The 22,729-nt window shown below is 42.1% G+C and overlaps 1 protein-coding gene across 17 annotated transcripts in view; it reads left to right on the top strand.

The window, feature by feature from the left end:
- Positions 1-14,907, top strand: part of AHI1 (Abelson helper integration site 1) — a 177,518-nt gene extending 162,611 nt beyond the window's left edge. For 16 of the 17 annotated variants that reach the window (XM_037894837.2, XM_043542958.1, XM_037894829.2 and 13 more), the window contains 2 exons: positions 3,871-3,950; positions 13,589-14,907. In XM_037894837.2, the coding sequence (XP_037750765.1) occupies positions 3,871-3,950; positions 13,589-13,799 (291 nt within the window). In that variant the 3' untranslated portion in view covers positions 13,800-14,907. Of the gene's footprint in view, positions 1-3,870; positions 3,951-13,588 lie in introns of those variants that run through there. The other variant, XM_043542963.1, reaches the window with a different exon arrangement.
- Positions 14,908-22,729: the final 7,822 nt, after the last annotated feature.

The raw sequence follows: 22,729 nt of genomic DNA, 5'->3' as shown, positions 1-22,729 counted from the left end.
TAATGTAGATTTATGTGTAAATTTAACACAGAGAGGCTTTTTTCTGTCATAACCAGTACTCTTACACATTCATACACTGACTGGGTATGGTATTTTCTAACACTGTGATCCTGTCTGCACTGGCCAAGGAAACTGTTAGGACCGCTTCACAAGTCATGTGTGGTGATGGCTCATGTCTGAACATGGCCCTTGTTAGCAATGTGTATACATTAATTCTCTGGCCATTAGGGGCTTGATACTGCTCCCATTTAAGTCAGTAATAAAAGTCTCATTGACATGGAGGGAGCAGAATCAAGCCATAGAATTAGGAGCTTACACGTCTCTTTGTTTACTTTGTTTACTTTGCTTTAATTAATGTTATAGGGAAGCATGATCTAGTAGTTTGATTAAAGTCCAGGACTGGGACCCAGGAGATCTGCCACAGACTTACTGTAAGACCAGTCATTTAACATCCGTGCCTCAGTTTCCGCAGCTTCAGAATATGGGTGATCATACTTGACTGGGAAGTTGTGAGGCTTCATTCATTAATGTTTGTGAAGGACTTTAAGATCATTGATGGAAAGCTTTATTATCCCTGCTGATAAAATTTGTGGATGACACAAAGACTGGCAGAGTGGTAAATAATGGTGAGGACAGCACAGTCATCTGGATCACTTGGTAAACTGGACCCATTCAAATAAAATGTATTTTAATGCAGCCAAATGCAGTTATACATCTAGGAACAAGCAATGCAGACCAGATCTATAGAATGGGGAACTGTATCTTGGAAAACAGTGACTCTGAACAGGATCTAGGAGTCATAAAAGACAAATAACTCGACATGAGTTTCCAGTGCAATGCTGTGGCAAAAAGGGCTAGTGTGATCCTTGAGTGTATAAGCAGGAGAGTAGGAGTAGGGAGGTGATTTTAACCCTGTGTAAGGTGATTTTAACCCTGTGATTTTAACCCTAGTGAGACTAGACTATTGTATCCAGCTCTCATATCTACATTTTAAAAGGATGTTGAAAAATTGGTGAGGGTGCAGAAAAGAGACACAAAGATGATTCAGGGGCTGGAGAAAATGCCTCACAGTGAGAGACTTAAAGGAGCTCAATCTGCTTATCTTATCAGAAAGACGACTGAGAAGTTACTTGGTTACACTGAATAAGTACCTATAGGGGGAGAAAATATTAACTACAAAAGGACTCTTCAATCTAGTGGAGAAAGGCGTAACAAGAGCCAATGGTGAGCAGAAGCCAGACAATTTCAAATTAGAAATAAGGCACAGATTTTTAGTACTGAGGGTGATTAACCACTGGAACAAATTACCAAGGGAAGGGGTGGATTCTCCATTTCTTAATGTCTTAAAATCAAAACTGAATGCCTTTTTTAGAGGATATGCTTTTAGCCAAATACTAGTAATTGGGCTCACTACAGGGTGACATTTAAGGGCCTGTGATATACAGTAGGTCAGACTGGGTGATATAATGTTCTCTTCTTGCCTTAAATGCTATGAAAGTATCAACGAGTAAAGTGGTGGTGGTGTTATTATTTCATTCTATAATAGTGAAGCAAGCCTAAGTTGTACTTTATAATAAGATCATATTGCCTTGAAGGCAATATTTGTTTTCTCTTATTTGTTTAAATTAGAGATGGCATGGCCATGGTATACCTCACCTATTAGCCCATACAAATGCTAATCACCAGTTGGCAGGCTAGCAAAAGTTGTCCTTTCTTTCTTGACATCTCTCCCAGAAGGTGCTTGCTGACTTTGAGAGTGCTATTTCCAGTAGTTACATCACTGTGTTAGCCACTCAGGAGGATCTTAAGGGCATTTTCTCTCCCAATACTATTGGTGGTTCTAGAGAGAGGATTTCAAAGAGAGTAATGTCAGAGAAAATGGCACGGCTATTTCCTGGAGAGATGAGGGTTGAGAGTGAAATGTGAGATTTACGAGCAGATAAGAGTAGCTAGGTAGGTCCATCATCATCTCTAATGTAAATCACTGGGTGTGGTGGGGTGAATTTAAGAACTAGAGTTGTTTGAAATGTCCATAATAAAACACAATGGAATGGGTTTTGCTTAGTTTCATTTTGAACTCAAAACATAACTTGATTTTATTAAAAAATCATAAGCTTGGTCCAAGTTTTATTGGATGAGTTCACTTTAAGTCCACGCTTCTCATAAGCTACCTGGAAAAACTTCTTTTTCAACTTAACCCCTTGCCCTCCTTCAGGCTCCAGTGTCTGAAAATCTCCATGGAGAGCACTATCCAATTTTCAGAGATTCGCATGTTGGCCTGTTGTCTTTCTGCCCACCTGTCTCATCCCAGAAAGATTTTTCTAGGGTGCAGAGCCCTGTCAATCTGCAGCAGAGAGACAAGAAAGCTTCCTGTTGCCACCATTATGTTGTTACGCATGGAACAAGAGATGCCCCAAACTTCTTTGCGTGGTTTTTTTAGCTAAACGTATAAGGCACTGTGGAGCTTCTTAGGCCTAAATGTGTCTATACTGCAAACAGAGGTGCAATTGCAGCTGAGGTAGACATACCCACACTAGCTTCACTGTGTACAGCCCCACCTGGAACCCTGGGTAGGTACTCACGTTGCTAGCCTGTGCCAGGGTCCATGCCAGTACATCATCACTGCTAGATTCAAGCTAGTGAGGGTATTCCTATTCAAGCTGTAGTCACACCTCTGATGGTCATGCGGAATTACCCTAAGCGTACATCTATACTGCAGCTGAAAGTGGTCATTTGAAGCTCAGTAGATGTACATGTGCTAGCTCTGTTTGAGCTAGCATGCTAAAAATAGCAGTGTGGCTGCAGTGGCTTGAACTAGCTGCTCAAGTACCATCTGAAATCCTCGGTACATACTCAGGTGGCTAGCCTAAGATGCTGGCCATGCTACGATGGCCATGCTGCTATTTTTTGCAGATGAGCTTGATCAGAACTAGCATGTGTACATCTGCCTGAGCTGGGAATTACACCCCCCAGCTGCGGTGTAGGCTTAGCCTAAGACTCAGTACTTCAGTTGTGGGAGTAAGTGCTGCATGGTGAGAGGTATGTGTTGCATTCCAGGACAGCTTTTCTGAGTAAGATCTGGGGAGAGAGAGTGAAGCAGCAGGCTTTCCAGTTGTGCCCTCTTCTCTCCTTCATGAAAATTCAACAGTAAGGAACGGCCGCTAGAGGCCTGTGAAGACTCCAGGAGGAAGAGCAGGCAGTAGTGTCCTCTGCCTTGGAAGACTTCAGACCTTGGGAGGAGGAAGTTACAAGCCACATTGAGCATTCCTCCCTATTCCTAAGAGGAGTTCTTGTGGTAAGGGAGTGTCCCAGTCCTATTAGGAGTAGAAGAGGTTTATGGATGTGAAGTGCAAACTGGGCTGACACTCACTGTTTCATAGGAAACTAGAGAATTTTGCATGAATTCACGTTGAGTTTTGAGTCTGTATGAACCCTAACCTCCAAACGAACCTGAAGAGATTTGAACCACTTTGAACAAAATCTGCTATGAAGTGAAGCAGGCCGCTTTTGCACTAGTTAAGGCTGAGATGGGATGACTCCTCAGCATTCTTTAGTTACTAATTCAGTAGCTGAAATAAATTTAATCCCTTACAGACTATGTGCATTTTAAGATTCATTCAAGCAAAGATTCATAACCCGTTGCTTTTGCCACACACCTGAAAACTGTCTTTGTTTGCAAGGAGTTGTTAAGCAGGGGGCTGTTTCCTTGTTTTTAACCACATAGGAGTGAACACTTCATGGCTGATAGACATTCTTTTTTCAGACTGGGTATATTCTCTCCTTATTCAGGAAGCTGGTGGCTTTTCAATGTACATGTGTTAGCCCCATTGTCTTTCTTCTTTCTACCTTCCTGCTTGTTTTCTTTTGCAGATGTCAGCAGTCATCACCGGGTCAGGGGACCTGAAATTTATCTCAGAGCATGACACAGATATAGACTCACCTGTGACACAGTAAGCAACAAATCATTCAAAGCAATTTGCAGTGTTATTTCTACAACTCCTCTTAGGAAACTGAGATATTGTCCGGGGGGAGAGGGGAGGTTACTTTGTTCTTTTAAGCGAGACAGCAAAACAAGAAGTTAAAATTAGGATAATTGGTCTAGAGAAGTGTTTAAGAAAAATAAAGTGAAAAGGAAATAATGGTTTGTTGTACTTTTTTGCATAGGTATGTTACAGAGATACTGTAAGGAGTATAGTGTAAGGGAGTTGAGCTGTAATCCAGAGGTGCGGGATTGCCATGAAACATCCCTCAGCTCTTTTGATTAACCCATATTGTTATGAGCTGCCAACTACTTTCTGCACCTTCTAAGAATTAATTAATGTAAATTGAATGAGTTTGTCACATGTAAGGAAGACAAACAAGCGAGCATCTTTCATTATTACATTTGTATTTTAAGTGTGTGTGTGTGTACACACATATATATGTAGCTACACAATGTGTGAAACTTTGAAATAAATAAGATCTAAACATTTTGCACAAGATTTTCCTTGTGGATGCATAAATACTTGCTTTTCCATGTCATCTTCATGTTATCCTAACTGTCATTTGAAGTATCTGCATTCGTTTATTTTTGAAGAATACCTAGAAAATACTTATGTTCCTTGTCATTAACTTTTTTAGCCGATACATAAATGCAAACCACCTACTGAAAGGGAGAGCTGATCATATAATAACCTATGCTTGAGTGTTAGAGATGGTTTTTTATCTCTAATTTTAACCATGTCTCAAAACCCTCATTGCTAGGGCTCCATCTTTGTGTCTATATTCAGAAATAAATGGTTAAGGGAAAGTTTGTTTAACACTCATGTGCCATAAGAAAAGGGGCTGTACAACTGCACCGTGACACAATATGAGGTTGCATTTTGAGCATAATTGTATTAAAAGGATTGTGTTCAAGAAGAAAATACATGGTTTAGGAGGAGTACAAACAAACTTGATACAGTTTTTTAAAGACAGGACTCAGACCACGGTATGACAGGACTGCATAGTTAAAAATTCAGCAAAGGTGATTTTTTTTTAGCATCTTCAGAGTAGTGTAGGACCAGGGATTTATGAAATATGGAATTCACAAAGAATATGATCTAATTCAGGGTTTGGGGGGCATTACTAGGTATAAAATCTTCATTTAAAAGAGAAGTAAACACATCATGAGAGTAGGTCACATTAGCAATCTGGTTCAGATGCTGGATCATATGAGGGAAATAAAAAGCCTAAGGGTATGTGTATACTACCCGCCGAATTGGCGGGCAGCGATTGATTCAGCGGGGGTCGATTTATCGCATCTAGTCTAGATGCGATAACTCGATCCCCGAGCGCTCTCCCGTCGACTCCTGCACTCCACCGCCGTGAGAGGCGCAAGCAGAGTCGACGGGGGAGCAGCAGCAGTCGTCTCACAGCAGTGAAGAAACCACGGTGAGTAGGTCTAACTACGTCGACTTCAGCTACGTAACTTAGATTGATTTCCCCCCCCATTCCTTCCCCCCCACCCAGTGTAGACCAGGCCGAAGAAACCTTTCAGCTGCAGTTCAGAAAGGTGTTGGATGCCTGAGTCATCAGAAATTAAATTCTAGCAGTCTCTCTTCCCATGCAGCAGGGAGTAGGCATGTCACAGAGGTGCCACTCCAAACATGAGAGGGACTGAAGGGCACGCTACTCAATGAGGGGGAAAAGACAATAACAGAAAATGTGGAAATGGCAGAGGTGCGTAATGACTTCTTTGTTTCGGTTTTCACCAAGAATGTTGGTGGCGATTGGACGTCTAATATAGTGAATGCCAGTGAAAATGAGGTAGGATCAGAATCTAAAATAGGGAAAGAACAAGTCAAAAATTACTTAAAGTTAGATGTCTTCAAATCACCAGGACCTGATTAAATGCATCCTAGAATACTCAAGGAGCTGACTGAGGAGATATCTGAGCCATTAGCAATTATCTTTGAAAAGTCATGGAGGACGGAAGACATTCCAGAAGACTGGAAAAGGGCAAATATACTGCCCTCTATAAAAAGGGAAATAAGGATAACTGGGGGAATTACAGACCAGTCAGCTTAGCTTCTGTACCCAGAAAGATAATGGAGCAAATAATTAAGAAATCAATTTGCAAACACCTAGAAGATAATAAGGTGATAAACAACAGTCAGCATGGATTTGTCAAGAACAAATCGTGTCAAACCAACCTGATAGCTTTCTTTGACAGAGCAACAAGCCTTGTGGGGGGGAAATGGTAGGTGTGGTATATCTTGACTTCAGTAAAGCTTTTGATACTGTCTCACATGATCTTCTCATAAACAAACTAGGGAAATACAACCTAGATGGAGCTACTATAAGGTGGGTGCATAACTGGTTGGAAAATCATTCCCAGAGAGTAGTTATTAGTGGTTTGCAGTCATGCTGGAAGGTCATAATGAGTGGGGTCCTGCAGGGATCGGTTCTGGGTCCGGTTCTGTTCAATATCTTCATCAATGATTTAGATAATAGCATAGAGAGTACACTTATGAAGTTTGCGGATGATACTAAGCTGGGAGGGGTTGCAAGTGTTTTGGAGGATAGGATTAAAATACAAAATGATCTGGACAAACTGGAGAAATGGTCTGAAGTAAATAGGATGAAATTCAATAAGGACAAATGCAAAGTACTCCACTTAGGAAGGAACAATCAGTTGCACACATACTAAATGGGAAATGACTGCCTAGGAGGGAGTACTGCAGAAAGGGATCTGGGGGTATAGTGGATCACAAGCTAAATATGAGTCAACAGTGTAAAACTGTTGCAAAAAAAGGAAACCTCATCATTTCAGGATGTATTAGCAGGAGTATTGTAAGCAAGACACGAGAAGTAATTCTTCTGCTCTACTCAACGCTTATTAGGCCTCAGCTGGAGTATTGTGTCCAGTTCTGGGTGCCACATTTCAGGAATGTGGACAAATTGGAGAAAGTCCAGAGAAGAGCAACAAAAATTATTAAAGGTCTAGAAAACATGACCTATGAGAGAAGATTGAAAAAACTGGGTTTGTTTAGTCTGGAGAAGAGAAGACTGAGAGGGGATATAACAGTTTTCAAATACATAAAAGGTTGTTATAAGGAGGAGGGAGAAAAATTGTTAATCTTAACCTCTGAGGCTAGGACAAGAAGCAATGGGCTTAAATTGCAGCAAGAGCGGTTTAGGTTGGACATTAGGAAAAACTTCCTAGCTGTCAGGGTGGTTAAGCACTGGCATAATTTGCCTAGGGGAGATTGTGGAATCTCCATCATTGGGGATTTTTAAGAGCAGGTTGGACAAACACCTGTCAGGGACGGTCTAGATAATACTTAGTCCTGCCTTAAGTGCAAGGGACTGGACTAGATGACTGCACAAGGTCACTTCCAGTTCTATGATTCTGTGTCATTACTGTCCTGTTTGGGCAGGCAGCAGTGCTGCAGAGAGGGTTAGTTCTCAGGCTTTGAGGATGCTGAGGCCATTTGAACGTGATAATAGGAGTGGGAGAGACACTCCGGCTCAAAATCTGCTGCTACACCTTGACGGGAAGGAGCTAATTTAGAAGGGAAGGGGATTACATTAAAAAATGAGCAGGCAAGTTTTGTACAGTGCTAGTTTCTCAGGGACACATTAGGGTTTTTTTAAACCTTTAGTTTTCTTCCTGATGTTTTGCCTTTTCTAACAGGTTTCAGAGTAGCAGCCGTGTTAGTCTGTATCCGTAAAAAGAAAAGGAGTACTTGTGGCACCTTAGACTAACAAATTTATTTGAGCATAAGCTTTCATGAGCTACAGCTCACTTCATCGGATGCATGCAGTGGAAAATACAGTGGGGAGATTTTATATACACAGAGAACATGAAACAATGGGTGTTACCATACACACTGTAATCAGAGTGATCAGGAAAGGTGAGCTATTACCAGCAGGAGAGTGGGGGTGGGGGGAAACCTTTTGTAGTGATAATCAAGGTGGGCCATTTCCAGCACTTTACAAGAACAGTAGGAGGGGAAATAAACATGGGGAAATAGTTTTACTTTGTGTAATGACACATCCATTCCCAGTCTTTATTCAAGCCTAAATTAATTGTATCCAGTTTGCAAATTAATTCCAATTCAGCAGTCTCTCATTGGAGTCTGTTTTTGAAGTTTTTTTGTTGAAGAATTGCCACTTTTAGTGTAATCGAGTGACCAAAGAGATTGAAGTGTTCTCCGACTGGTTTTTGAATGTTACAATTCTTGATGTCTGATTTGTGTCCATTTATTCTTTTACGTAGAGACTGTCCAGTTTGGCCAATGTACATGGCAGAGGGGCATTGCTGGCACATGATGGCATATATCACATTGGTAGATGTGCAGGTGAACGAGCCTCTGATAGTGTGGCTGATGTTATTAGGCCCTGTGATGGTGTCCCCTGAATAGATATGTGGACACAGTTGGCAACGGGCTTTGTTGCAAGGATAGGTTCCTGGGTTAGTGTTTTTGTTGTGTGGTGTGTGGCTGCTGGTGAGTATTTGCTTCAGGTTGGGGGGCTGTCTGTAAGCAAGGACTGGCCTGTCTCCCAAAGATCTGTGAGAATGATGGGTCATCCTTCAGGATAGGTTGTAGATCCTTGATGATGCGTTGGAGAGGTTTTAGTTGGGGGCTGAAGGTGATGGCCAGTGGCATTCTGTTATTTTCTTTGTTGGGCCTGTCCTGTAGTAGTAACTTCTGGGTACTCTTCTGGCTCTGTCAATCTGTTTCTTCACTTCAGCAGGTGGGTATTGTAGTTGTAAGAACGCTTGATAGAGATCTTGTAGGTGTTTGTCTCTGTCTGAGGGGTTGGAGCACATGCGGTTGTATCGTAGAGCTTGGCTGTAGACAATGGATCATGTGGTGTGGTCTGGATGAAAGCTGGAGGCATGTAGGTAAGTTTAGCGGTCAGTAGGTTTCCGGTATAGGGTGGTGTTTATGTGACCAATTCTGCTGTCAGGGTGCCAATGCCTGAGATGATGGGGCTTCCAGGATTTCCAGGTTTATGGATCTTGGGTAGCAGATAGAATACCCCTGGTCGGGGCTCTAGGGGTGTGTCTATGAGGATTTGTTCTTGTGCTTTTTCAGGGAGTTTCTTGAGCAGATGGTTTAGTTTCTTTTGGTAACCCTCAGTGGGATCAGAGGGTAATGGCTTGTAGAAAGTGGTGTTTGAGAGCCGCCGAGCAGCCTCTTGTTCATATTCCGACCTATTCATGATGACAACAGCAGCTCCTTTGCCAGCCTTTTTGATTATGATGTCAGAGTTGTTTCTGAGGCTGTGGATGGCATTGTGCTCTGCACGGCTGAGGTTATGGGGCAAGTAATGCTGCTTTTCCACAGTTTCAGCCTGTGCATGTCGGCGGAAGCACTCTATGTAGAAGTCCACTCTGTTTCGACCTTCAGGAGGAGTCCACCCAGAATCCTTCTTTCTGTAGTCTTAGTAGGACTACAAAATCAGCGGCACTGCTATGGGTACCCGCATGGCCCCACAGTATGCCAACATTTTTATGGCTGACTTAGAACAACACTTCCTCAGCTCTCATCCCCTAATGTCCCTACTCTACTTGCGCTACATTGATGACATCTTCATCATCTGGACCCATGGAAAAGAAGCCCTTGAGGAATTCCACCATGATTTCAAAGGTCCCCCGCCACCCACTCTCGTGCTGGTAATAGCTCACCTTTCCTGATCACTCTTGTTACAGTGCGTATGGTAACACCCATTGTTTCATGTTTTCTGTGTATATAAAATCTCCCCACTGTATTTTCCACTGCATGCATCTGATGAAGTGAGCTGTCGCTCACGAAAGCTTGTGCTCTAATAAATTTGTTAGTCTCTAAGGTGCCACAAGTACTCCTTTTCTTTTTGCCTTTTCTGACATCATGGGGAGAGCTGCTTTTGAGCCTAAAACAACATTCTTCTCAAGTTCCTGTGCCATCTTGAAAGAAACAGGAAAGCAGCCAGTTATGCATGTAAATATAGCTGCAAAGAAAGAGATTGTGAAGTTATTCCACACAAAAATTCATGTCTTAGACAAGAGTTCAGTCATGAGAGATAAAAACACAGGCAGGATTCAGGAGATTGATCTGTGGGTCAGAGTCCTTGAAAATACATGATCTGGAGTGGATGCCAAGATTCATGATTTCTTAAGACAGCAGTGCCTACCTTGTTGAGACAGTATGGAAGGATGATGTCATTCATGCATTTCTAATTGTTCTTCGACTAGCTCCTGCACTTTCCCACTCATGGGATGCACTGGAGTACAGCTCCTGGTGGTGGAACATTTCATAAGTTTCCTCCAGAGTGCTCTTATGCCCCCTCCTCTCCTGCCTTCACCGTTCCTGAATATTCTGAGAGGGAGGCTATTAAAAAGAGTCATGGCACTCCAGCCACCTCAGTTCCTTCCAAACACAGAAGCAGAAAGACCAAGAACCTCTCCAGATTGATCCATCCTCTTTGAGGACTTGGTGCCTTAGTTAGATTTTTTTTTTTAGTTAGGATTAATAATAGAAATTTTAGCTTATTCATTTTCTTTATTAAGAGTATTTCTTTTTTTAGTGTTTATTAGATCCAGCACCTCAGTACAGGTGTCTGTGGCAGATCTGAAGATGAAGAGACCAGGGTTTAAGAGTTGTGCCACTTGTCGTGCTGTATTCCCACTTTGGATGCCCATACCAGGCGTCTGGCTGGCTTAGGGGAAGGAATGCTCTCCTGCATCGTGCGCAGTCTGCAGCACCTTCATCCCAAGAGCTCACAAAGAGCATCAGAGCCAGCACCAAGCCTTAGTACTTCAGGAGGCCCTAGCAGCCAAACCCTACCCACCTCTGTGAGTGCAGAGAGGCCCGTGTCAGCCCCTACCCCCTCAGGCAATAAAAAGCTCAAGATGCTTCTGAGTAATGTCCTCTGCTCCTTGAGTGAAAGCAAAACCTTCAGTACCAAAGGATCCTAAGCCATCAGATCCCAGTTCGAGACACAAATGGAACCCCATATGTGTTAGCAGAGCCAGTCCTAGTGGGAGCACCCCTTCACAGCCAGCACCTCTGTTCCAGATAAGATTATGGTGTTAGATATGGCACCTGTTAGCAGGGCTGAGCCCCATTCCAGATCCCTCTTGGATCCTTAGGTCAGTTATGAAAACACCCGGGGCAAAAGGTTAAGGCTATGGCACAGTGAAAATGCCTATAGAAGTGTCATGCCCCTAATGCAACAACAATATCCGTTCTGGATCTTGGTTCTGACTCCTTGGTGCCATCAACAGATATCAGATCCTCAGTCTAACATTGTAGTAACATTGTAGAATTAGATTGTGACAGGCAAGTTAAATTACCACTGCGGTTCCCAAGAAAGCATATCAGGGCAAATGCTACACTGATGCTCTACACAGTTCACATAGATACAGACCATGCTCTTACCCCAGTAAGTACTATGATAAGGAACCTGAAGCAAAATATTGGCAGGACTGGCAATTCCCTCCTTGTGCCAGATGACCTTACTGGTTCTCACCTAGGTGTTATGGGGATGGTGAACACACTTGTCCTTACAGGGATCAGTCCCCTCATATAGGTCAGGGGAAGCTTCATACATTGAATCTTCTGCTCCCATATCAATCTGCATCACTGGGCTATAGGACCCCCTCCCATCAGTAGTCCCAGAAATCCTTTCAGAGAAAGAACCAATGGGGCCCATGGAATTCCAGGACACACATCTAGAGCCTGCTGATGAGACCTCTCCTGATGATAACGTAGAAGTTGCTCCAGCATCTTCCCCATCAGAAGATGCCATTCAGTTTCATGAACTGTTAGTCACAGTGGCTTCGATTTCAGCTCTCAGTTGCAGGAGTGTGAAGATATGCTACATGGAACTCTATACACGTATTTACAAAACATTATGCAGTAGACCCAGCCTCCCATTCAGATGTTCACTTTGGTACAATGGTACTTCAGTCATTATTTAATTAGGACTCCACGTCCCACCTTCCTCACATGTCAGAACTGCATATCAAATTATTCCATGAGTGGGGATGTACACAGGCCACTTGAAGAAGAGTTAAAAATGAAGGTCACTCACCTGGAACTAGAGATCTTAAAGATGGACCCTGCACGTTCACAGTCCCTGCCTACCTTCCTATTTTCTCCAAAATCCTAATGTGATCTTGGACCTGAGGAGGAGGTGGTACAAAGAGTTGTGGTGGCCAGAGTGCCTTGCCCCTTTTTTATAGCCTCCTGCTCAGAATGTTCAGGATCAGTGATGGTGAGGGTGCTCCACCAGGCACTGCTGTCAAATATTTCATGCTCAGAGCCATAGGCATCGACTCTTTGGGTGCTCTGGGGCTCAAGTACCCATTGAAAAAAAAAAAGGGAGTGCTGAGCACCCACAAGACACCAGTAGGTGGCAGGAGCATATACATGGCACACAGTGAAACCGGAGGGCGGAAAGTACCCACTGGCAAAAACAAAAGTCAGCACCTGTGCTTGGAGCTGCACTGCTTGCACATCCCAGGGGTGTGGATGTGCACAGTCCATCTCAAAAGAACCCCGTTTACAGGAGAATAACCTTCATTTCTTTAGCAAGATTACCATTTGAAGGGCTTGCATATGAAAGCTTATTGCACTAGAGCAGTATCACCAATATCAACTATTGTTCCGCCTTGCAACCTCCAGGGCAGCTACATGAAGCTCTTTATGTGCTTTGGACTTCAGTCATCCACGCTTATTATTTATTCATTTGTACTGTGGTAGCACTTGGAGACCTGGTCATGGACCCAGACCCCATAACGCTGAGCACTATGCAAACACAGATCAAAGAGATGGTCCCTGACCCAAAGAACTTACAGTCTAAACTAAGTCATTATTTAAGTAAGGTTACATCAACTTCTGCCCAGAACAGAGGGTCCATGACTTTGCCTTGATGAGGGTTGCAGCACTACAATGCACTCAAATTCCTGCTCCATTTGCGGGTCTGTAGATGGCCATCGCAACCCGTAATTGGGTGGCAGCAGTTGGGGAGGGTACATAAGGAAACTGGCTTGATTCATGGTGTGTTTGGTGCTTATGTGAAGTGCCCAGTACATTAGTGGACATGAAAGCAGCTTGTATTTCTGTAAATACGTCCTAGTTCAGATACTTAAAATGACCAAATGAGTTATTCCACTTTGCATGATTTTCCTAGAGTGGGTGAATGAATAAATAAACCAGGAATCTCTCTTTGATTGGAATATTGTGGAAATCAAAGTTGTAGGATGACCAGTATTCTGTAATGGCTCTTTGGAGGGGGCCAGAGGGTTGGTAATTTGACACTTTTAAAATAATTAAACTTATTGATTACTCAAGGCTCTAGTTAGTTTTAAAAATCATGGGCAGCTGTCATCAAACAGGACAGTTAGAACATATGTTGCAATGGATTTGGAATAGAGACTACCATACTTGGTTCTAGTGTTTTTGTCTGTTTTGGTTCTGCAGTAGCAAAGTAGTACTTACAGCTGTTTCACTTCTATACTCAAGGGGGAAAGGCAGACAATTGTTTTAGCATGTCAGCTGTGGTTGGAAATAGCTCTAAACTTTAGCTAATTCTGTATGTTTCTTATCCTCCTTCTCTCCCCCTCCCCCAATAGAATTACGAAGAAGAAGAAAAGGATACTGAAGAATGAAACAATAGAGAATCAGCCAAATGTAATGGCTCTTGACACCCTTGCATCATCAATTACCACTAACAGCATTGAAAACAAACCTAGAACACATGGGTTAGAACTGAAGAAGAAAAGAGCAGTGAAAAGCTCAAGTGCAAGTGGAAAGACAAATGTTGCCTTTGAGCCTGACAGTTGAAGTGTAGTCATCATTTAACTCCAGATACAGGTGTCGCATTCAGAATATTGTATGCAAAAAAATGGATTTGAATGGGATTTATGCTGAAATGATGATCTCACTTTCAGGATAAAAAAACATTGAAAACCAAAACATTAAACATAGACAAACACACAAAATTCCCCCATACTCCTGTCAAGACATGCCATGTCATATAGAGCCTAATTCTGCAAGGAACCTGGCACCTCCATCTCTTACTGATGTTAACGAAATTTGAGTATCCAGCAGTTCACAGGATTGGGCTCCTGGACAGTTCAAGCCTGAAGTTTGGCTCTCATATTTCCCAAAAGCAGCATTTACAGATGCATTCTGAAATAATCTAAATCCCGATTCTGCTACCTTTCTCATGCTGACTAGAATTTTACAGTTGGAAAGATTCCCATTGACTTCAATGGGCGTTGGATCCAAGCCATTTTTGAGCATGAGCAAAGGTGGTAGACTGAAGTCCAAAGTTGTTAGTACTCTGTGACAAGCTTGACCACAATAGAAGGTTTTGTGTTAGCAATTTTGATTTTTTTGCAAGTAAAAAGACAGACAGTATTCTGTATGTAGCATGTGACCACTCTGAAAGAATCTTACACGGGTCTACATGAAAACACACTTTTTATGTCTTCCTTTTGTTGAGTATTCCCTTTGGACTAGATTTTGCAACCCTTGTTTATATTGGTGAACACCTACTCATGCAAGTAAATTGACTTCAGTGGAACAACTTGTAAATAAAGCTAACCAACATGAGTAAGGATTGGAAAATTCATCTTTTTGGTACATTGATTTTTAAAATGAAGGCTTTTTATACATATATAAATGTGCACTAAAACTTTGTAAAACTCAGTTTTTGCTGCACTGAGAGCAGCATTGCCAAATATATTTTACTTTATTTTGAAGAAAGGTTTCATATCAAAATGGGTAGTTTATTTTATGCTGTGTGTAGTATTTATTTCCTTTATATGTTTAGTTTATCTATTTTTGAAAATAATGGCACTATGTTGTGAACCATTATTAATTATTTCAATAACTTCTTACAATACTATCATTTTACATTTGACATTAAATGAAATACTTTCCATCAGTTAATGCTGGTATTTTTTCTGACTGATGGTGTCCAGTTTATTTTTACTCTGCTAGGAAAATCTTCCCCCTCCCCCTCCGAAGCAATAAATAACATAAAATTAGAAAACCCTTATTTAGTAGACAGGGCACTTGATTCCATTAAAAAAAGAAGTGAGAATAACCATGTTGGGCACTGATGTGTGAAATGCACCCAGATGCAAAGGACTAGTTGCCATATATTATAGTGTCATCCCTGCACATGTTTTGAAGGCATAAAATATATAAACATGTTTCGGTTGGGTAAAACTCCCCAGGAAAAAATCCTTTGTTCAGGGGCATTGTTAAGGGCTCTGTTTGCCCAGTGTGTGTGTGTGTGTGTATATGCAAATCCCATATTATCCTAAACAGGAGTTACATGTGTGCACTGGGGTGATAATGAACTCCTATGTGTGTGTTTCCCTAGCCATATATTATAAAAGCATATTATTCCTGTGTAGTGAAACTGCTTAATATTTTAGCCTGGCTTCTTGTCAAGCTGCTGTTGAAATACAGGCCAGCTGCCACTTCAGTGAGGTGTGTGGGATTTAATGCTTTATGAAAGGAAAACGTCAGCATCTTCTGACTTTAAAAATGTCATTGGTCACATTTAAAGATAAGGGCAAAGCATGACATCAGGCTACACCACTGAGCAGAGCAGTAGCCAAGAGCTGGGTGCTCCTTTGGAAAGCCTAGTAAAATGTTGATTTGGCATTGTGGATGCTGAAGTTAAAAATAACACTTCAGATACACACCAGAGAGAAATGGTAGTTCTAATCAAAGGCACAGTGCCTCCTTTCATGCTTGGAACTAGGGCTCCAATTATGTTCACTGCTCTGAAGCTAAACAGAGCTGCTTTGCCACACTTTCCAAATTGAGAAAGGAGAGGCAGAAGACGTGTCTTCCAAGGCATGGTTCCAAATAACAGTTAAGCGGAGAAATCAAATAAAAGACCCAATATGAAAATTTATGGATTTGGAAATATACTTTTAAAAACTGTTTTGTTACTATTCTCATTATTACAGAATCACTGGCTTTATTTGCATTATCCTTTTCTCCCTGCCTCATGAAGGTTAGGTTCTTTTACTGCTTTGTATTCCTTCAGTGCAGTGTTAGAGCGAACTGCATTTACTTCAGAGGAAATGAGAAAGAACAAAGATCTGCATTTAACAAAACAACACTTCTGAGCCATTTTCAATATCCAAATTAGGAGAGTCAGATTAAGATTATTATTAACCTTTTTAAACTAGTACATATCAGGAGATAATATCAAGGACTTGTAGTTTTTACCTGTGTTTAGAAATGTAGCCAATGCATTCATTTTAAAAAATCTCATTTTTCTTTTTAGTGGTGTTGAAGTCTGAGAAATGGCAACGCTTTTTTCCCATAGGCATTCAGATTGTTTTAAATATACATACAAGCATAAAAGAATAAGTTTTCTATTTATCAAGTCAATTTGTAGTAGCAAGGGGATGGTTTAGTAAACTAATCTTGGAAATGAAACTTTGTGTCCTTGTGTAGCATGGTGCCTTTTTCATGATAATGCAGCACACGCATAAAAAGTTGTTAAAAATGGTGAACTTCACACGCTTGGTGGCAACTTTCTAGACATTTAGAGGGACGAAATTTTAATTTAAGGGGAGGGAAGGGTTGAGAATGCATACTGCACACATGATCTGAACATTTTCCCCTCTCCTTATTTTTTTTTTAGCGCTGCACATTAAACATCCCAAATGTGAGTGAGCTGAAACCTTGTTCACTAAGTTACAGCCCAGAGTGGCAGAGTTATAATGAGGGGTTTCTACAGGAAACACAGACTTAACTTTGATCTAGTGGCACAAATAGTGTCAGTGGAATAATGACAATGGCGATCACTGGTGGAACAAAGCAGGTAGAAATCTATACAAAGAGATGAAACATTACAGAAGTTTATAACTACCTGGCCAGTGATAGTACAGTGGTTTGTTGTTTTGGGGTTCTATTGTATATGTTTTTGTGTGGATACATACATTTCTCCATCTGTAACATGTATGTGTGGTGCAGCAAAGACATGTTGAACAATACACAAATGTGAACAATTAAAATGGAAAGGAAGAGACGACTCATTTTTTCCTTGCATTCCCCCATAACCATCAGCTTGCTTTTCTTTTTTCTTTTAATGCTTTAAGGAATGGACATCATAAAACACAAGTCCTATATTTGTAGCATCACTTAACTCAAAAGGCAATAGGCAATGGATCACAGTCAAACAAGGGCTAATGAGAACACAGAAGAATATGACAATTGAAAGTCTCTGACTAGTGAACTAAATCTGCCGGCTGGACCTGATTGTCTGATGAAGAATTGAATGTCAGTATCATTTAGGGTTAACAATGGTCCAACACAAGCAAAAGCAGACAGCTATGAAAAATAGCCGGCATGGTAGCCATTCTGCAGAGACCATGGAGGCAAACTTTATAATGAGGCACTTCATTCACCACATCTTTCTGCTCTAATTACTAAGGTGAATAGGAAATACTTCATCTAAGGCGGGAACAAGATAAAGCAAAAACACTTGTTTGGTAAACACAGAAGTTTTTTTTTTTAAATGATTCTTTTCTAGCATCTGTGAAATTAGTATGAACTTCAGTTTCATACTTACCTTTGCGTTAGCATGTATGCCTGTTCAACGTTTCCTCTCCAAGTACAATGGGTGTTAGTACAGTCCTAGTTGTACTGTAGGATTATATTTTTAAAAGTGTACTGCCTCCAACTGCTTAAAACAAAGCCGCTATAATTTTTAAATTGAATCCCCAACTAAACTGTTTCAGTTTTCCGCAGGGCTGATGTAACAGCTTAATTAGTTTTCCACAATTGACTTAAAGGCCAAGTTAGTGCTTATCCTAACTATTCATTTTATAAAATACATACTCTCTCCAGTTGAAGGGGTAACCTAGAGTGCCAGAAAAAGTTACCTCCGTAACAAAGTATAAAACTGGGCACGCTTTCCGTGCATATCGTACAGTCTTAAAAAAAGTACTTGTAGTAGTCTGGAAGTGGGGGGAAAATGAGAAGCATTTGCTGAATGTTAAAGGAGATGAGAGGTTAATTTACAGGTCTTTCATCTTTTTTGCTTAGCATTCTGTCCTAAAACGACCCAGAATGTTTTGGAGGAAATAATTTATGGATGTGCAACTGTGCCTGTAAAAACATACTGCATCAATTCAAAGGTTTGTATTGCTTAAAAGTGGCAATGTGTGCATTTGGAACAGAGCTACTGAGCGTAAGGAATAAAAGGGAGAGGAGGTTTGAAAGAAGTAAATGAGCAGCTTGAGAAGAAAACTGCTGTCTGGGGCAGATTTAGGAGAATGTAGCAACTAGGAATTGGAGCTTTAGAAGAAGGAACAGGAGAGAGTGGAAAGGCTCATTATAACAGAGCTTTGGTGGCTTCCGTCATGTGTTTTAATCTTTCGGAGCTAAGACCTTTTAATCATCCTACCAAGCTCTTCATCCTTCTCTGGTGTGTACGCTGAGTTCCATGCTATTTACTGGGGTCCTTCAGACTAAACCTTAGAAACCAAGAGGGAGATTCTGGGCCGGGCCTCTAAGAGGCTCAGCATGGAACTCTCAGGCCAGGGGGGAAAGGGGCTGTGGTGGCTTTGTGCCCTCCGACTCCTAGGCTGCTCCAGGCCCTGGAGAGGCACCTGTCATAACTTAGATGGGTGCTGCCAGTAACTGCTGATGCTGTGGTGCCACAGCCCTGTCCCTGACGTCCCCCTGATCATGCAAGCTACTCTGTGTGAGCAGACCCCTGTGCCCAAGTAGAAGCCCATTGAAATCGGGGGGAATCAGTGTGTGAGCAGGGTTCGCCGTGGCTGGAAGACTTCAGAATGAGGGGCTATGGTTTACACGTTACTTGGCGATCCTTCAGGTTCAAAAGGCTGCATTTCCATTTCGCTCTGACAGATGTGGATGGCAACTTTGTATTTCATCTGACAAACTCCCACCACCTATGTTTTGTCACTGTGCTCTTTGCACTAGGGTCGGCTGTGGCCAACCAGTTTTACAATTCCTGTCTAATGCTCAGAGGTGAATATTCAGTAGAAACTGCAGATGCCACTTTTAGCGGAAAAAAGTTTCCACACCGGTAAAGAAATATCAGTAAAATCTATGCACTGAGAAGACATCGAATTCTTGTTACCCTCCTATCTCCTGCACAGGCAGGGAGGGTAACAAACTAGTCTGCAGCAGCTGTAAATTTTCTGAGGATTTATCTAACCACAAATACATTGAAATGGGGAAATGGGGCTATATTAAACTGTGCAAGATGCTGCTGGAACTTAGCCATTTCTGCAACATCCTGTAATTAATTTATTATGACAGGTCTGGCAAACTGAAACACCCAATACACTTGCAACAGACTGTTATGATATAGCTGTTTGAAAACTCTGTAGTCACATAACGTGCAGGTATAGCTGAAAAAATACAGCAGGGGAATATTAAATTGATACATTATTTCTCCAGAGGTATCAATCCTTCCCATACCCACATCTTCAAACCCTCAGAATGGCCTTGGGTAAGTATATATAGACAGTATTCTCCAGAATATACAGACTTGGATCCTGCTCCTCAAGGAGTCAAAGTGATAGACCAGGCAGAATCATAGAAATGTAGGGCTGGAAGGGACTTCAAGAGGTCAGCTAGTCCCCACACCGTGTTCAACAAAAGCAACTGAACCCCACACGTTTTGTGAGGCCAGGCTCAGCAGCCTGTTTTTGTCCATCTGGATGCTGGACACATTCAGTTTTGTTCAATAATATTGGAAGAGGACACCGTTTATTTTGTTTCAAGAGATGAAAAAAATTAATACTCAAAACTACAAAAGGTTTTTGGGGGTATGGCTGGTCTAGTTTAGAAACAAGGTCTGAAGAGGCTCTCTGTTTATCCAACTGCACCTCCTGACTTCACCTCAGTTCACAATTTAAACCAAGAAATACTGAACTTTGTCTTCTCGTGGGGCTCTCCTCAATCCGATGGTATAAATCCCATTGCTGGAGCCGATCGGTCACAAGCTATTAGACCCTGAATCTGTCACTGGTGTAGAACTAAATTCAGCCCACCCTGCACCTCAGAAATGTGTGATCTGAGGGGAAGTCTTTTTCCCCTCACAACATGTGATAACATGTTTAGCTGTTTTGCTTAATTGCTTGGCCAGCTGTTTTGCTTGGTTGGTTTATTGTTTTAATGGCAGCAGTTTGAATCTGTTCATAGATTCAAGTGGTCGAGTAAGTCCCAGCACAGATGCGTTCATAGGCAGCGTGCAGGTGAGGCAGCCAGAGATGCATAATAAATGTAACCTATTATATGAAGATTACCACCATGTGTTTATATTAATATTCGCCTAGCATTGGTTATTTGTAATGGGCCCTAAATGCATAGTTCTGCAATATTATTGATGCTTTTATTTCAGCAGAATACCATCAGCTGTTAATTTCACGAATATATCTGGCATTCATATTTTAATAGCATTGTTGTATAAATGTCTGTAATCGCTTAATTCTGTGTAAGGCATTAATCTTCACTTGTTGGGGATAACTTGTCACAACACACTCACGGCTGCTGTAGTTGTATATGACATCAGCCTCCTACTCGTTAAAATAAATGCTGTCTAAAGCTAAGCTATAACAACATGCATAAGCCTATAATAGGCTTATAAAAGTGGGTGGCTAATCCTCATTATGGTTTGGTGTTATGTCATAATGAGAAAGTGACATTCAAAAAGTCCATGAAATGAGGTAAATCAACATTCCCCCTCCCCCATATAATAGAATCATAGAAGATTAGGGTTGGAAGAGAGCTCAGGAGGTCATCTAGTCCAACCCCCTGCTCAAAGCAGGACCAACCCCAACTAAATCATCCTAGCCAGGGCTTTGTCAAGCCGGGCCTTAAAAAGCTCTAAGGATGGAGATTCCACCACCTCCCTAGGTAACCCATTCCAGTGCTTCACCACCCTCCTCGTGAAATAGTGTTTCCTAAATCCAATCTAGACCTCCACCACTGCAACTTGAAACCATTGCTCCTTGTCCTGTCATCTGCCACCACTGAGAACAGCCAAGCTCCATCCTGTTTGGAACACCCCTTCAGGTAGTTGAAGGCTGCTATCAGATCCCCTTACACTCTTCTGCAGACTAAATAACCCCAGTTCCCTCAGCCACTTGTCATAAGTCATGTCACCCAGCCCCCTAATCATTTTCATTGCCCTCCTCTGGGCTCTCTCCAATTTGTCCACATCCTTTCTGTAGTGGGGGCCCCAAAACTGGACGCAGTACTCCAGATGTGACCTCATCGTGCCGAAGAGAGGGGAATAATCACTTCCCTCGATCTACTGGCAATGCTCCTATTAATGCAGCCCAATATGCCGCTAGCCTTCTTGGCAACAAGGGCACGCTGCTGACTTATATCCAGCTTCTCGTCCACTGTAATCCCCAGGTCCTTTTGTGCAGAACTGCTGCTTCGCCAGTCAGTCCCCAGCCTGTAGCGGTGCATGGGATTCTTCCATCCTAAGTGCAGGACTCTGCATATCTAATGGGCTAACTCAGGGGGTGGAAGGTGCAGCGGAAGGAGCCAGTCAGCCCCTGCCAGTATTCCCTTTTGACTAACCACACGGTGAGGACATAGCTGATGACAGCAGGCTTTAATTGACGGTGAATTTAAATACACATTTTCTATTCACATGTGCAGGGTGAGGAAAGTACAAACAAATATTTTTGGCTGCAGTTATTGATTGAGGCAGCATAGGGTCATGATTAGAGCAGTGGGGACTGGGAGTCAGGAGACCTGGGTCTGCCACCATGTCACTCTAAATAAGTCACCTGGGCCAAAATTGACAAACTTGCCTGCCTAAAATTAGGCCCCCTCGATTTATACAAATCGGGTGACCAGATGTCCTGATTTTATAGGGACAGTCCCAATTTTGGGGTCTTTTTCTTATATAGGCTCCTATTACCCCCCACCCCCATCCCGATTTTTCACACTTGCTGTCTGGTCACCCTATATACAAACAAGTAGTCTGATTTTACCCAAGGTTAACAGCTGGACCTAGGCGATAGGCCAACATTCACAAATCAAGGCAGTGGCAGCCATGAGTAGAACAGGAGTTTTGACTTCCAGTCCTCTGCTCTAACCATTACCCCCAAAGTATTTGTTGGTACTTTTGTCTGGATGCAACCTATCTTGATTGAGGCTTTTTGGGTGGTATTGCCCCGATGATACTTAGCACTGGGATTTTAGTGCCAGTAAAATTGAGAGCAATAAAGCACCAATTTCTATTCTCAAATGGTTTGGATCGGACCCACCACTGCTAACTGAGATTGCCTCAGGGCAGAGGAGAACATGGAGGTTTCTGGAAGAAAGTTTTAAGGCTAAAGTCCCCTGATGAGCTCCCAGCCAAGGGCTATAAAGCCTGGTTTTTAGCCCAGTCTACTTACGACAGTAAGGATTGTGTTGGGCGAGAGGAGGATCTGATTACTTCAGTACATTGGGATTGGTATATGTTTCAAATACCGTCACAGCCAGATCCGGAGCTGTTGTAAATCAAGGTTGCTCCATTGATGTCAGTAAAGCCATGCGGATTTACCCTGCTAAGGGGGTATATTTTTGTGTATCTTGTTTACTTTCTTTTTGGATTTATGGTACTGCATGTTGGCAATTTGTCCTGGCACCATCCAGGATACCTGTTCCTCTTTAAACAGTTGGCATTGTTCTCCAGAGGACTTCCTTGCTCCACCAGACTTGAGATCAGTCAGGTCCAGACACAGACCCCCATG

The sequence above is a fragment of the Chelonia mydas genome, chromosome 3, assembly GCF_015237465.2.
Source record: "Chelonia mydas isolate rCheMyd1 chromosome 3, rCheMyd1.pri.v2, whole genome shotgun sequence".
Taxonomy (NCBI): domain Eukaryota; kingdom Metazoa; phylum Chordata; order Testudines; family Cheloniidae; genus Chelonia; species Chelonia mydas.
Note: the sequence above shows the minus strand (reverse complement) of the source record. Positions and strands in the feature narration are given on the sequence as shown.